The sequence below is a fragment of the Epinephelus moara genome, chromosome 2 (assembly GCF_006386435.1).
Source record: "Epinephelus moara isolate mb chromosome 2, YSFRI_EMoa_1.0, whole genome shotgun sequence".
Classification (NCBI taxonomy): domain Eukaryota; kingdom Metazoa; phylum Chordata; class Actinopteri; order Perciformes; family Serranidae; genus Epinephelus; species Epinephelus moara.
In genome coordinates, this window is record NC_065507.1 from 26,202,225 (window position 1) to 26,219,895 (window position 17,671).

Consider the following 17,671-nt stretch of genomic DNA (forward strand, 5'->3'; position numbering starts at 1 on the left):
AAGAAGGATTAAAGCTGTATTACATGTGTGATTTCTGCTATTTTCCCATGCTTTATATTGTTTGTAGCTGGGGTGGTGTATAAATATTTCAAGTTAAATATACTTTCCTACATTATCGCACTCAATTAGAGACTGTCATCAAGTGAAGCACAAGGGGTTAACAGGTGTAATGAAATTGTGTATTAATGGGAAGGTTAATTTGTTTTGTTTTTAGTCCAAGCGCTTATGGTGTGTTCACAGCATGTTTTGGAGCCACAGTGTCAGAAATAAAGCCTCATTCAGCTGGGGATGTTACACACACTTTCGGCAATATCTGTCCACTGCAAGTAAGGTATGTTTAAGATTAGGAAAAAGCCATGCATGGGCTGACACCCCAGTATATTGCTGAACTTCTCTGCCCCTACTCCAGATCCCGACCTCTTAGATCTTTAGAAAAAAGTCTTTTAACTGTCCCGTGATCGAGGCTGATAGGTGAAGGAGATCATGCCTTTGCGGTTGCTGCTCCAGAGCTTTGGAGTAGCTTTCCACTCTCAATCCAATGCTCCCTCTTCATTGACACTTTTAAGACAAATCTTAAAACGTACATGTTTTCAATGGGCTTTGGTTGTTCTCAGTGTAATATGTTAGTATTTTGTAATATTTTTCTTACATGTAATTGTTGTTGTGTAATTGTTATTCTGTTTTATATTTGTGTACATATTATACTGCTATGTGTCATTCTTTTGATTTGTACAGCACTTTGGTCAACTTTTGAATGTGCTATATAAACAAACTTGATTTGATTTAAAAAAATATCTTTGGCAAATAAACTATGGTGAAGGTGAAGTTGAGTTAAGGCAACACCAACACTTGGTTGAGGTTCGAGGAAGATTACTAATAAAAGGTCTGTGGCAGGATGCAAACTCTGATCCCCAGCATGGGTCTAATGTGTAATTCTCTGCACACCTGTTGACTACCCAGATCCTCTAAGATCTACTCCACCACATAAAGGGCACCCTACTTCCTGCACTGGCACTAAATGATGGTGGTGAACGTACATTCTTAGCTCTGGATTTGCCACATGTCGAATGAATTAACTGGGGATACAGTAGGCTGAAAATGTACATTATAATAACATTTTTTTCTTATGTAAGATCCAATTAAAACTGTTCAAATTGTTGCAAAGTCATAGGTGTATAATTCGGGATGCATTGTACATGTCAATCTTTAGAACATGTGTGTTTGTCCCGTCAAATAAAAACATTAAAGTAGCAGAGGACTTTTAGTTTGACAAAATTAAAGATATTAACACCATAAATTGATGCAGAAAGTGCAAGTAAATTCACCATAATGCAGGAAATTAAGTGTTTGATGCCCTGCCCCATTTTGTACTTGTACACTTCAGTGTTAGAACAAACTTGCGTCCTTGTCCATTGTGTTTGGGTGAAAGCAGGAAATCTCGAAGTCAGAAAAACTTTGCAAATAAAACTAAATTGCTGTAAACTACCAGGGATAAGTAGGAAGATGTGTTTTCTTGTCATTTGCGTGACCTGACCCCTAAGGCTATGCTATTTCTGTAAAGACCAGAATCAGCAGGAAAGCTGGCTTCCGCCTCCATCCTGTGCGGAGACCTGCTGGCTTTGACTAAAACTAACTTTGCATGCCAACTCCTGATACGAGACTGTCAAAAAGTGTCATAACATACTCTATGTGTATTGTCTGTTTTGCCTTTGTATCTGTGGGTTAACAACTGTTGGTCGGCGTTTTCAAAAGGACGCCTTTATAAGCTCAGTTCGCAAAGCTTGTTAGAGGAATATCTGCACCTTTATGATCAATCAAACAGTTTCTAATGCCTCATTCCCTCTGCTGCCTTTGACTGTTTTTCACCATGGTCCCCGTTGTTCTTGTTCTCTGATTTTTCTGTCACCGCTGGTTCCAGCTTCCATAGGTTAAAGTTACCTCTTTAATCTTCATGTGCCCCCAACTGGCACAGAGTGTAAACAAATGAACAATATAATGCAGCAGGAAGTATACACAAATTTATATGCAGAGCCGTGTTTTGCTGTGTTTCTATTTCAAGCGAGTTCGACTTCGTTGTTAGTGTACCACCCACATGACTCAGGGTGGTCACATTTGGTTGCAGCAATTTACACAGTTTAAGTTGTAATGGCTTTTCCACATCTTTCTCAGAAACAGCTACGACACCTCTGTAACTACTTTGGGGATACACTGCGCGACCACAGCTCTGACACCATTAGCATACATTGTACTGTCAATTTAAAGGTAATGTTTGCAGCTTATTCTAATGGGAATGAGCCAATTTGTTTGTGGAGTGGAATGAGAATATGAGGACAGAGGAAACATGCGGATACGGTGTCGTGTGGAGCAACGTTATATTGTATATGCCAAATCTTCCCATGCAGTCTCACATAATGTCATCTCTGTCATGCTCCAGATCAGAGCACCAGATCTTGCAGCACAACATCAAAGGATTCCTCACGCCAAGCAAACCAGAGTCCAACAGACTGACAGACTCGCACATATTCACAGGAGCCTATTGCATCTGTACGGCTGTGCAGCACACTGCGTCTGTACTTTAGCAAATATGATCACATCACACCTTAGCTTATCTCTCCTGCACACTTCTCACCTCAGATGTATATGTCACTGCTTCAGCTGTCTGTGTACATTTAGAACATCATTTAACACACACAATGTAAATTCACAGACGTTATGCTGAATAATTAATGCAATTCACAGCAGTGGAGGATATATGCAGATTGGTGTTTAAATAGACATACCATAATTTAAAAATATTTACAAGCTATAGTGATGCATTTACAATTTTATTAGTGTTAATAGTCAATAGTATCAAAATTAATACCACTCATTATGTGCCCAGTGCTAAATTATTATACATTATATTACTGGATTTTTACTGATGGGTGTATGGGTATTTAGCTTTTTTATGTTGTAGCTGTACTTCTTTTTTATTCTTAATTTCCTGTATAACTTATAACTTATGTTATATATGCAAATTATAGGTTTATAAAAGTTTGAATGTAGTGAAGGAAAAAGCAGGAAATTACATTATTAGCTACCTTAAATTCAGAGGGATGTGTAAAGTAGCGTACAAATAAAATACACAAGTACAAGCACCTTCAGTATCTTAGCTAATGCATAGTACTTTAGCATTTGTACTAAGTTACTCCCCAGCAGGCCACCAACATTCTTACATGTTGATATTTGGTCGAATTTTGGTTGTGATGTAAATAAGTATTTATTCATTTATGGGTATGTGGGTGTACACACATGTATATACTGGAAGACTTATGTATATTCATATTTTCTTTAACTCATATTTTTCAAATATGAAATGATAGCAGGACAAGTTGATTAACATATGTTTGCACTATGAATATTTTAAATTAATCTGTATAATAATCTGTAATATAAATCATATATTTAGAGTGGTTTATACTTGTAAGTCACACATGATTAGTAATTTATATTATCTACTAAGACAGGTTTTGTAAGGAAGATGCTGGGAATTAATATTATGTACATGGGTTAATGGGGTAATAACTGTATACTTAGAAAAGTCTAGGTACAGATCTATCTATATGAGGAAGCTGTCTGTTTCATTTCACTCAGTGACTTATGGAGAAGGGTTGGGATTTAATAAGTTTATAGGCTACTTACTCCCACTCCTTTTCTTTTCATTATGCTTTTAATTATTTGTATATATTTGTTTGTATGTTCATGTCTCTTTTTGTTCGAAATAAATAACAAATATCAAATACATATATACATGTATCAAAGTGGCCAAAATTCAAAGTCAGGACAACGTCTTATGCCAACGTCAATTTGACGTAGACTACTGACAACAGATGATGTTGATATTTGGTTGGTTTTAACTTGTGTTGTTAAGTAACCAAATCCAACATCTTTCTTAAGTCGCAAGCCAACGTCATCTTGACGTAGAATAACAACATTTGCATAAGTTATGGAGAACAAAACCCAAAGTCTCTACGTTGTAATGTTAATGTTCAAGCAACAAAACATTTTAATGTTGTTAGACATCTAAAATATCTTCAACCTGATTTTCATTCCAACCAAAATTTAAGGACCGACTGTAGCAAGAGTTCATCTTTCTGATGTTCCCACCACTGCATTTTGATGTGTCTCATGGTGAGCTAGCTCTGTGTATTGTTTGAAAAATGTTTCTGTTGTTTTTTTTTGTACCTTACTTTGAAAAGTAAAAATGTGATTCACTTCAGCATTCCTTTCTCATTTAACAAGATACCAGAGTTCTCAAATGTTCACTGTCGTCCAAACGCCTGCAGTTGTACAGGATCTTTGCCTGAAGGAATGCACTAAATAGCTTATTTTTAAATTTAAATCAGGAAATCTCACATCTAAGAATAAATACCGACATTATTAATCTGACAAGACTCACCAGTACTTGCCAGTTTTCAATACTAAGTGCTACATACATATTTCAGTCATTTTTGAACATGCGTTGATGTCTGATGCCTCCACCCAGTAGTGGGCTACCATGCACTGTAGGATGTCTGATGTTGGTCTCACACTGTATCCTCCCACTGTCCAGAGACATACCATCAAAACTATGACTCTGACTCAACAAATGCTACTGCTGCTAGCACCAACAAAAATCCAGCTGCTATTACTTCTACTAATAACAATAATAAAATGTGAATGTAGGGTGATGCACAGCGGTCCTTGCCGGAGGAGGCGATGAACGCAGAGGAGATGATGATCATGGAGGAAATAAAGAGAGAGAGTCGGCTAATCTATGGCACAACACTTGCTGACACCTCGTAAGATTATAGACGCCTCTCAGTCTAAATCAGTCCTCTATCTGCATGCTTAGCGCCATTAGTTGCTTTGTGGGGTACTACCCTCAGGGGTGCATTGCCCACACAACGGTAGAGTGCCAAGCTGCAGAGCATGCACACACACACACACGTGCATGAACTTTCTCACTCACACAGTCACGCTGAGAGAGATAGAGATGAATCGCATATGATGATTAACAAGAAAAATTCAGGGAAATCTTTGCAGAAAGAGTCTGAACGAAAAATTCCCCAGCAGGAGTTCCCTTTCTTTCACATTTAAATGCAGTACTATTATGTCTCAACCATACTGCTAATACAGCAGCACAGACTGATGGGAGTTTTGGTGACCAGAAAAATGGCATTTGAGGGATTTTTTTGCCTAAGCACACTGGTGAGAGTGTGTTTTTTCTGGGAGGATCAGGGCTATGCATAGGGTATTGTTTGTTTTGGGCAGAGAGGAGACTGCTACTGGAATGCCAGAGTAAATACCCGGTTTTGTCAGTTCTCTGTGCTGCTGTTTGGGATCCAGAGCAACCGCAGGATCAGCATCAGAGAACATTTTCATCACTCGGCTTACAGACCTACTGAACTGCAGCTCTGCATCCTCTTCCTAGCCTTACTGCTCTTAGCTGTGAGCCAGCTTTACTCCTTGAAATAAAAAATGGCCCCACAACTGCTCCTCACATTCGATTTGTGTGTGTGGTTGAAGGAAGCACAGTTCATTGGCAACTTCAGCTTGGGATTTTTGCTTTTTTGTTGCAATATGAGAAAATTAATAAAACTGTTTTTTGCAGCTTGGTGTTGAGAGCAATAAAATAAAAATGACAAGAGGATGTTTTCAAGTCTAAAAACACTCCAATATACTTCACCTTTCAAAAATGATGAGTTTAAATTCACACCTTCCCACTCTGTTTTGTATTTAAGAGGTGCAGGGTTCTATAGTTGATATTTTAAAATTAACTTACCAGAGTCAATTTCAACACTGCGAAATACCTCACATACAACCTGGCAATAACACAGGCCTGTATAATGAGGTAAAATAAAGGCTAAATGAATCCAAATCAGAGGAGCCATGGGACTGGGGGAATGTGCACTGTGAACAATTAGCTAGCTCATCCAGCATACGAATCAGCTCCTGGCACATTACGCACATACTGTAAAGCTCATTACTGCTGCAAAACACACAATCAGTCGATCAAATTCAGTGACAGAGCAGCGAGCGAGCTCTGTCAGGATCCGCCTGTCATTCAACTCTTTAACCCGCTGCTGCACCCTAATCACCCGGCGCAGACACAACAACAGCCTCATGTTGTGTTTTAACAAGTCATGCTTCGTTATGTGCGGGACTTTTCCCAGACTTTTTCGCACTTTGATGGATGCTGACTGTTGTGATGCTTTCATCTCCTCCCTCTAAATAAAAAAAAATGAAAAAGAAAGAATCCTTGAACGCAAACACCCATGGTTAAACATAAAAGGGCTGAGATATTTTAAAACTGACATCACTTCAAAGGGAGTGAACACATTCAAAGGGTATCACAGGAAAGAGATTCAAAAGCCTGCTAGTCACCTGTAATCCACTGCTAATACTTGGTCCCCACAACTGCGTATTAACATTCACACCATTCACACACGCCCTGGTTGCATATACAGATACACAGCAGCAACGAGTGATTCATTAATATTCCACTGGACGCCAAAAAAATGTACAGCCATGAGAATGTCTCATAGATATTTTGTAGTTGTACCTACTTTGTCTGTATTGATTCAGCATGCCAAGAAGAAGGATCTACTACACATATACACGGATTATCTCGTGAATATATCAATGTCATTACAGATCAGCGGCTGTTTCATAGTGACAACTATCCTGTGCGTCTCTTTTCTTCTCTGTGTCTCATTCTTTCATCACTTCAGCTCTTTGTCTCTGCCTCCACATTCTTTGAATTTGTTGCCTCAGTCAGTTGTGTTGAAAGGTGCAGCTTTAAAAAGAGAAACTACCTCACTTCTAAATAAACCAAGGAAGGAACTGTACCTTCAAAGGTCTGTTGTTGGTTTGTTGTTTTTTGGGTTGTTGTTTTTTTTACAGAGGAAGAGAAGTTAAAAGTTTTTTAAAAGTTTAAGAGAAAAAGCATTAAATCTTTGACGCAGCACAAACAAGCATTAAATAGAACGCTTTGTGATCACAGTGAGCCTTTTGAAAGTAAGTATCTCATGATATATGGCAAATTATGGGTATCACATTCTAACAGGCTTTTTATACCAGCTGTAAATACTTCAGAAATGGTTAATGAGTCATTTACTTATTTCTTTTCTTGGATCAGATAACCATTAAAGGAATACTTTCAATCAGCTTTCTAATGCATGCTCATGGTAAACTCCCCTCCATCTTACCAGCCCAGATCTCCTCAGGGCTGTTGCACGAACTACAGGTTGTACTACAGACGCATCTTTGTACGCCCACCACCACGGACACAAAGAATGTAGAAACAACACATTCTCACTCCAACCTCATCACATATTGACGTTTGGTCATGGACTTTCCACATCAACATATGATGTGCAAGGTGTCCTGGGTTCATTTGTTGTTCTGGGATGCCGTGTCAATGTCAGCCTGTTACATGCATTGTCTGTTTTCAAAACACACAGTGGTTGTTGGACCTATCTACCAAACCTTCCTGCCTGCCCCTCTCGGACTTTTGCCACTTTAACTTTCTTTGTTGCATTATGTGCATCTCTGTCTGTGGTGTAAAACTGTGGAATAAACTAGATGAGGACACAAAAATGTGCATTAACTTAAAACAATTTAAACACAACTACAAACAATCACTCTTGGTCAGCTATAAAGAACTGGACTGCTAATTTTTTGGAAAGGATTTTAGTTAGCATTGTATGTTTATAAGCAGGGCTCTATTTCATATTAAAGACTAAATGTTTTAAATTTTTTAAGATTTTACAGATTTATCGATTATGTATGTGCTTATATGACAATGTAAGGGGGGGCTGAACATGATAAGCTTTGCTTCCTTCAGCCCCTTCTCGAACTTGCACGTTATCACAGTGTGCCATTTTTTTTTCTATTACATATACTGCCTGTTTTTATGATTGTGCTTGTTTGAGACAAATAAAAATCAAATCAAATCAAATCAATTGTTGTCCAGCTGCATTTCCACTTGACGCCCCTGGTGCCGTTAAACAATAAAGGCCCGAACATACTCGTGCGTACTATAAGCGGAGCGGACTCCACGAGGAATGTCCACAGTCATTCGGGCTTTCATAGTCGAGCGCACTTCCGCATTGTAGTTTCCTGTAAAAATGTCTGTGAAAAATCCCCGCGATGTGAAAAATACATGCCAAGCAGTCACTGGTGCGCGGAGCGGAGTCCATGCGGTCGTAAAATCTGAGCTTTGCGTGCACAGGGCTTGCGGACGTCCGCTTTGAGTCCCCGCGGACCTCCGCGGAGTCCGTTCCGCGTACGTTCCGCCCGAGTATGTTCGGGCCTTTAACAGGACAACAGGACAAAAGACAACTTTTTTTGTCGTTTTCCAATGCCAGAAGTCACTAACCAAGCACTGGTTTTTGATGACTTCGGAGTGAGACTGGGTTGACAGTAGCAAAACAAGAAAGACAACCCTCCCTCTTCTCTTTCTTAAACACCAATCAGAATGTAAAACTAGGCAGTGCTGATCAAATATAAACTCAGATTCTGTTACTGTATTTTCTATTTCTCAATTGAAATGTATTTTAGCGTACTGTTAGCGTACTGTTAGGCTTAAACGAGAATTTGTAAAAGGCAGTGGGCGCCATACTGTTTCCTGTATTGTAAAATACTGAAATCACATAGTAAAACTGAGCAGTGCTGATAAAACATGAACCAAAATTCTGTAACTGTGTCGCCTATTTCTCACCTCAAATGTTTTCAATGATATATTTTAGCTCACTGTTTAACTATAATTTGAGATTGCTTGTTACCAGCTGGTGCCAGTGTCAAAGCGGTCATGTCACCCACCAGTGGGAGTACGTCCTGGTGGTTGTAGGTTTTCTACCTCTTGAGCAAAAGCCAAATGCCACAACCCTTATTCTCTGTTTTGTCATTTAGAACCAATTTCAAATGTATTTGTGTCTTTCTACTGCATAGATAGCCCAATTCTATGAAAAGACCACCTCTCCTGCAGTGAAACACTTCTTTAATAAGAACAAATTATGGGTAACCAAGTTGTCAAAAATCCCTTTCACTTGTGTCAATCCTCTCTATTTGGTAATACTGCAGTAACAAATGTTAGTCATTCATCACTAAAGTCTGATTGGCTTTCATTAAACCATCTAGTCCTGGTTTGTAAATGTTAATAAAAGTAAAAGTTAATAATAAATGTCTTTCAATCAGGTCATCTTATATGATTGGATTGCTATTTGGAGCGAGGTATAGCGAATGGTCAGTTGCTTGTAACTAGCTATAAATCTCAAAGATCTAGTGTGAAGGCTTTTGTGGCATCTGGAGGTGAGGACAGAGAACTGTAACTTCTCCTGTGTGCCAAATGTGTAGGAGAACTACAAAGGCAGATGTGAAAAGATGAAAATGTGAAAACGTGAATGGCCCTATCTAGTACCAAGCATGTCAAGCAAGGCTCTGTGGAAGAGGACCTGTTCCGTATGTAGATATAAACAGCTCACTCTAAGAAAACAAAAGCACACCAATTATTTTCAGGTGATTACATACTAATGCCAATAGATGCCCTTCAATCCCACACACTTGACTTTTCAATAAATTACTTAAATGTTAATAAAGTCATTAATTAAAACTTCTAAACTTTCGTAGGAGGATGACTTTTTAGAAAGTGGTATTATGTTTGTGACACTTTGAATCAACACCAAAGAAACACTAGCACTATTGTTCTGTAAAGTAATCTCAAGCATCAGGCACAGTAAAAGTGTAAACAATGTATAACAGAAGGAGGCTGTGAACATCAGCCAGTATACCCTCAGTACAGTCACAGTGAAAAAGAGAATCACACATTTTGGCAGAACACTCATAAGCTCTTAAGGGAAAAATGAGCTTCATCTTTAAGCTGCTCAAATTTCCATTTCCATTTGATTGCTCTCTCAAACTGCTGCGTATTAGTTTGGCACAGCGGGCAGATAGAGTCCACTCCATAAAACAAATCTTTAAACCATTTTGTTTCTGGGCGTCTTCACTTCGACCCAAAAAATCTGCAGATTGTGCGAGTAGACAAGCAAAGGAAATTAAAAAATAACGACAAGACAAGTTTCTCTGTGGACCAGATACAGAAGGAGAATATTTCCACGTTAGGACACTATAAAGTAAAACATTTTTACTTGTTACTGTTTTTTCTTCTACAAAGCCTCTAAAACGCCCTCAGGCTGCAAACAGATTGGTACTCTGCACCAAAATGTAATGCCTTTTTTCTTTAACCTGAGATTTCAGGATGCAGAGATGACCCTAACATCTCTTTAAACTTTGATTCAAAAGGAATGAGGCATGATACTAATGCAAAATCTCATCCAAATATTTCGGTGCTGTCTCTGTTTTAAGCAAATTGTTGATGGATCAAAAGTGACGAATGAGAATAGTGTCTGAAAAATCACACGGGCTAAAAGGGACCACGCTGCAGGTGAGGCTGATAATGATGTATGTCTTTGTAGGATAAAAAATAAATAAAGCTGAAAACCGCTAATCTCTCCACTCTGATTATTGCTGTCACTTTAGATTTATCCATTGTATGTGTGCAGATTTGGCAGTCAATTTCATAGCTTTAAACACAATCTCCCTGGGAAATGCTAAGGTCAAGAGGGATCCATAAATAATCCCTAAGTCTGTGACTCTTCCACTAAGCGTTATTCAAAGAGGATCGATAGGATGTTGTGATTCAAACACAAAAACCTATTCTTTTGCTTATCAGCAAAGCTCTCTCCCAGCACTTTCTGGTGATCAATTATTAAAATCAACTTCACATGGCCCGTACGTGTCACCAAAATGGGGAAGTCAGATTTATTCTATAGGCTAACCCTTTTGAGAGGTAATTTTTCATCTGAGTGGCCTTTAGCATTTCTTATTAAAATACATTATTGTTCTTGTAGATTTATTTATTCAATGTGATAGCTCATTAGTCAGATTAATGTAATGTACTCTCTTCTCACTAGAAATGGTTTGCCTGCAAAGAAGGTCCATCTTGCCGTATAAATAAATGACACGAGGTAAAGTTCAAGTCTTCTGCTTTTTGCCGAAACACTGACTTTCATTATGTATCTATTTTTAAGGACGGGGTGATGCTAAATTTAACTTTCAGTACTTCAGTTGTACAGAAGACCAACTCTTAACTTTAGAATTCATTATTTACTTAAGTATAAAAAGCAAGCAGCATTTCTAATGGTATCGATTTGGAGCTTATTTAAGATAAGGCAATATATTTTATAAACTGCTGGGAATTTAAGTTTACTGTTTAACATTATATTCATCTTAATATAATTCTTACTGCAAAGTTCATTTATTGGAATAATAACTCCTTTTTTTACCTCTGTAAGTAACACACACATTTGAAATACTTAAGTAAAGTACAAATACCTGAGAAGCGTACCTAAGTACACTACTTTGGTAAATGCACTTATTTACTTTGAGGCTGCACACAGTAGAGGTTTGAGAATTGATTAATTCATTTTCTGTAACTGCTTATCCTCTGTTAGGGGTCGCAGGGGGCTCAAGCCGATCCCATCTGACATAGGGAGAGAGGCAGGGCACACGCTGGACAGGTCGCCAAATTGAGCCGGTCTCACTCCAACGTCATCGAAATCCAGCACTTGGGCAGTGACTTGCAGCATCAGAAATCAACGAAAAAAGGTGTCCAGTTGGCGTTATAGTTAAATGGTGCGCGGCAGCACCAGGGGAAAAGTGGCGGGACAAGGACAAAAGTTAAGGCAGGGAAAGACTGAGGCAGGCGGACTTTACTTTTTTCCTAAACCTAACCACGTACTTTTGTCGCCTAAACCTCACCACGTGCGTTGTACCAATGTAGTTCATTTCTTTTGAAAGAGACTGTATGTAAACATTAAATTTCCTGTGAAAACAGAAGTATATTTTGAGTGATGACAATGCATGTAACAGGCAGAACTTGACATGGCATCCCAGAATGTCAACCAACACACTCAGGGTACCTTGCACTTCGTATGTAGACGTGGAAGTTCCATGACCAAATGTTGATATGTGACGAGAACGGAGTGAGAATGTGTGCCAAATCATCACACATCGACACATGAAGACAGACATCACGCTCACACATCTATAGGCAATTTAGCCAGCCAGCCACCAGTTAACCTGCAGGTCTTTGGACTGTGGGAGGAAGCAGGAGAACCCAGAGAAACCCCACACTGGCACATGTTAAAGCCACAGTGGGTTACTTATCTGCTAAAACTGTTACTTTATCCTGACACTAGTACATGAGACAGATCATCTGTGAAAAACAACAGGTTCCTCTGGGTCCTCAAAGTGCTCCTGATGGCATTTGAACAAAAGCAACCAATCAGAGCCAGGAGGAGTCCCTAACACAGCTGTCAGGTGACAAGTAAACAGAAGAAGGCTGACATGGAAAAAGCTTGCTTTCACTTTCACTTTCACAGAAGAAGAACAGCAGTCTGTGCCAAGTGTGCACAAGCAGTGACTGACACTGTGACTGTGACTGTCCTCCTGGCTCTGATTGGTTGTTTTCTTCAGGTATGATGGATTCTTGCAAATGCCATTAGGAGCACTAGGAGGAACTATCACATTCTCACTCCAACCTCGTCATGTATTGACGTTTGGTGATGGACTTTCCACGTCCAGATTCGACGTGCAAGGTATCCTGGGTGCGTTGGTTGATGTTCTGGGACGCCATGTCAACTTCTGCCTGTTACATGCACTGTCTTCTTTCAAAATACACTTCTGTTTTCTCAGGAAAGTTACTGTTTCTTTCAAAATATATGGCCTATGTCTCTACAACATCACAAATGGACTTTTTTTTTTCCTTCAACAACATCATGCCGATGTCAAAGGACGTCTTTTCTCATTGGTGTGTGACGCCGCAAGTCACTGCTCAAGCGCCGGGTTTCAATGACTTTGGAGTGAGACCGAGTTGGAGGAACTTGAATATCTGTCTCTTGTACTACTGTCAGGATTAAGTGACAGATTCATTAAATATGACAAAGGTTTTTTTTTCTTCTTTTTCTTTGTTTAAATAAAAGCTTCCTACTGTATAAGCAGGTATAAGGTTTAATGTTTTCCATATTCACCATCCAAACTTGCATTTGCTAAATACTGTAGTTCTAAACACAGCTGAGGCCGATGCAGATGGTGGTAACAAACCAGAGTATTGTGCAAATACAAGTTGTGATCTGATGATGGAATAAAAAGTCATGGGATCACCAATGTTACAATTCATCCTCAGGGGAGCATGAATGTCTGTACCAAATTTAACAGCAATCTTTCTATTGCTTGATTGTCATCAAGCCTTTTAAGTAAAAATCACAAATATTAACATCATGGAGTGCTAGAGGAAAAGACAGGGGATCACCACACTCAGTTGAATTCATCATAACTGTATAAAATATTACAGCAATCCATCAGATAGTTGTTGAGACATTTCATTCGGACCAAAGTGGTGGACAGATAAAGCAACAGACCAACACAGCCATCCATAGAGATCCGAGTCACTAGCTGCTAATGGATTTTGATAGTAGCGCAGATTCCTGGTTTTGATGCCAAAAAGAAAAAAATAACAAAACATTTTTTAAATCGCTTCAAAAATTCAACTCCATCATGATCATTATTTCTTCATCATGTTTTTCTAACAACACTAACATGAGAGACAGATGAAGCCTTGACAAACTTCTGCATCACTGTGCCTCCATCACTAAATACAATCATATTTTGAATGAGTCATCATCTCCTCTGTATTACTCTCATAATACATTTTTCCGACAAATACACTGTTATTCACAAGCGTTAAACACTGATGCCATTTTGCCCTCAGAGGATTATTCCTTTAAATACACATGCACACTGTTACTCTGATCTCAATGCCGCTGTGCAAAGTCTGTATCACCTCAATTATCACAGAGGATGGAGTGTTATTATTTTCCTGGAAGGCATAACTTTAATTGAAGGTAAAAAGAAACTTGTTAAACTGAAATTGCTAATTCATATATACGCACCAATAATTCAAGGAAACTTATTCATTTGAGATTTCACAACTTGGTGTAGAAACAAGACCTGTGTTTAATAACTTTAAAAACCAAATCAGTTATTAATGTTTATTGCTATTTGCTTCAAGCGGTAGCAACGCTTAAGCTTCTGCTTGTAATCGCTGACAGAAAAGATAGATCAGGTATTCTTTGGGAGCAATCTGGCGGCCATTCAAAGCCAGCGCTGTACCTGAGTGTAGTCACCAACAACAAAAAAAGAAAAAAGAACACCAAAAAATAAATCTCTTGGCCTGAAGTGAGGAGTTAAAACTGCACATGTTGCAGTGTGTAGGAGTCTGGGGAACACTTGGATTCATGAAAATGTTTATGTAGAGAAATAAAAAAACCTGTTAAAGTTCATGTTCATTGTCGGGCTTCTGAAACGATGCACCAGATGTGCACAAGTTTTTATCTACAGATGCCTGGTTTCACACAGCAGTAATCCGAACCCACCAAAAGTGTTGAACAACAACTGTGGTTGAGGGTTTGGCATCTTATAATTTATGGTAATATTTAATTTTTTGAGAAATATCTAACAGAAACATTGTGAAATGGCAGTAAGTTTGCTGAAAAAAATGGTAAGGATAAGTTTTGGTAAGATATATATCATGATTAAGGGCAGTTATTGACTGTACATCCACCGCATTATAACTATGAAGGCTTCCAAAGATGACTTAAATATACTGATAATACAGAAATTTGAAACACCAATAGTTTTGGAAGGAAACCAAATGCCACCTGGTATATATTTTATCAATGTAAAAATAACCATCTACAAAATTACAGAATGGTTTTTCTTTGTTTTCCCTACAGTGTCCACAAATAACTTTATTATTGTCGTTTTAAGGCAACTATAAAGCACTTGTTTAAGGCTGGGGGAAGATTATTTCCTAGGTTAAGTACTTAAGAAGACGGGACATATTTGCTTTGTTAATATTTAACCAAAACCAACATCTCTCCCTAACCTTCAAAGACCATACCACTGGTTTTTGCATGTTTAGCCACTATACTCCATTTACTTTCCATCCCAGTGAGCCGTTTTGCAAAAACTTGCTGCTGTGCTTGATGATTTAAATAGATTTTACTACCGTTCCAGTCAGCCATTGATTTCCCTTAAATGTAAAACTGTTACATAATTCTTCTGAGGTAACAGGCAGAGCAGACTTTTCATAGTAAAACATTACCACACAATGATAATGCAGCTTTGACAAAAACTAAAGCACTGTGTGATAGATGGATATAACTCAAGTAAGTTTTAGGAGTCTGTTCATCGATTTTCATACCACGCAGATATGAATGGAAATCAATGGAAGTGTATGAGAAAACATTCTTAAAATGTAAAGTTGCAATAGTGTTAAGTTCAGATGAAACTTGGATACACACACGTGCATTTACATGGAGCCATGTATTCCTTTTGCATTCGGGCTGGAAGCCCTACCTGAATAGAAATGCTCCTTATAAACACCTCAACTCAAATGAAAACAGCCAACCCGAACGAAAATCTAAACGGGTGCACAGGGGTGGAATATTCCTTTTCAGAACCCGAATGGAAGATTCCAGCCATTCCGTTCTTTCTGCGCATGCTCGTTTCCTTGCCCTTCTGGCACGATGACGTAGACAGCGTGCATAGCAACAGGCTGCATAGCAACGGGCTGAGATAGAGCAGTCGGACTCGTTGCACTCACCGGTCTCCATTCGCCACAGCACGGTCCTCTCTTCTCCGATCTTCTACCTCCCTTAACCTCCTCAACAAACGAAACATTAGCAGAAGAAGGTTGTTGTCGTACTGCTGCTTCAAGAATATAAGCAAAACAAGCCCGAAAAAGGCACTAAGAACGGCGTCTTCGAACATCTTGTTATCCGGAGCGAGGACTACAGTGTTTTCTTCCGGTATACGTAACATCAGCCCGCCCCCTACCCAATCAGAAACCTTCCCTGCCCCAAACCTTGCGCAGACCCAAATAAAGGCGATTAAACTGATCTCCCATGTAAACCCTCATTCGGAATGAATATTTCCCATGTAAACTACCTGGAAAAACTTCCGAATTCCGAATGATTTCATTTAAGCAATATCACACGAGAGGGAGTGATGTTGTACTGTGATATCGTCACGGCTGTGATTTGGTCGTAGGTACGAGGCCGCAGGCCGAGTGCCGAAGACAAAATAGATTATTTAAAAGTATTTTATTTTCCTCCGCCAACAAAAACAGTCCCTGCCCCAACCCCCCGCATTCAACGCTCACTGTAGCCATGGCAACACAGCAAACATAGCAGGCAAGCTTATACGCTACTTCGTATTCACAAACCTAGATGTTGGCACAGCCCCAGCGGATTCAGCTTCCCTTCTCCCTCATCCTCATCTGATGACCACTCGTAATTCAGTTCAAAACTGATATTTTTAAGAAATCCATGTTTTCTCTGAAGTAGGCCAGACTCGTTAATGTCACTTGAGCGCAGCGGCAGTTAGAATGTTGCCATGGCAACGCGTCAGCATTGATGAGCTGTTTGACGTGGAGTAATACATTCAGAGAGTAAACAAACCGTGATGTTGTACTCCAATATCGTCACGTTTTGAATGTCTCCTGGCCAATCAAATTGCTTCAAATTGCTTGGCCAGAACTAACTGTTGTATAATCAGATTTATTTCTGAATGAGAAGCCATCATGTAACCGCACCCTATAGACCTCTATTAATAAAACGGTGTAAAATCAGCTTCGTACTAATGACGCAAATGCATGTGTATGTGTTGTTCATACTTAAAGCCTTTGGGAGTCAATGTATTTTGGGTTTATCCTTTTGGACTAAAATGATAAAGATCTGAATAAGTGGAGAAAAATAATTTCTCACATCTTCCAAACATATTGCTGGGCAAAAATAAACCACATGATATTTTTATATAACTTTTGTTTCTGCTATTCCCAACAAATTCCTAGATTCAACACTATATCCGCCTCGCTCCGACTCTCAAAAGCAGAAACTGCATTGCACATCAAAGCATTTAAATTGCCTCTCTTACTCTTGTGCAAAGTAGGACACACCTTCACTCTGGGGAAACACTGCCCATCTCTACGGCTATTTGAGGAACTACTTACTCCCAAAGGTCTGATTTCTAAAGTCAACAGTATTTGTATAAAACGTAGCACTGACTCATCTCCACTCTAAATGCCAACCTCCACTCAAGAAAAAAAAAGGGTAAGATGATGTCTTTTTCTTTTTACTATGTCAGAAAAAAAGACAGCGATTACAGATAAACACTGTTTACAAAATGTTCTAATACTGGCTGTTTGAGATGATGTGAATCCAGTGTTTGATCACAGTCCTAAGGCAATTTTTCAAATCTATCTGCACTACAAAACAGTCTGATGGAAAACGCATTTGCTGTGCTCTGATTACAGATTATTACAACCCAATGAACAAACATTTGTCTTGTCAACATCTCCAGTATGAACTACTTCCTCATGATTGTGATGCTATTTGAATTTCACCACATGCTATTTTTCATGTCAAAAAGTCACTCTCACGTGTATTACTCATCAAATGTGAGAGGAGCTGCTCACAGGGCGTCCTGCTGACCGCAGGGTCTAAGGCAGACACCATTTAACCACAAC

At 39.0% G+C, this 17,671-nt stretch overlaps 1 protein-coding gene across 4 annotated transcripts in view; it reads right to left on the bottom strand.

Moving 5' to 3' along the window:
- The window catches only part of cadm1b (cell adhesion molecule 1b), a 186,352-nt gene that overhangs the window by 67,800 nt on the left and 100,881 nt on the right, over positions 1–17,671 (bottom strand). Inside the window, exon 1 of one of the 4 annotated variants that reach the window (XM_050069814.1) lies at positions 15,749–15,953. The exons of the other annotated variants lie outside the window; for them this stretch is intronic. Within the exon in view, the coding sequence (XP_049925771.1) occupies positions 15,749–15,758 (10 nt within the window). The 5' untranslated portion in view covers positions 15,759–15,953. Of the gene's footprint in view, positions 1–15,748; positions 15,954–17,671 lie in introns of those variants that run through there. 4 annotated transcript variants of the gene reach the window in all.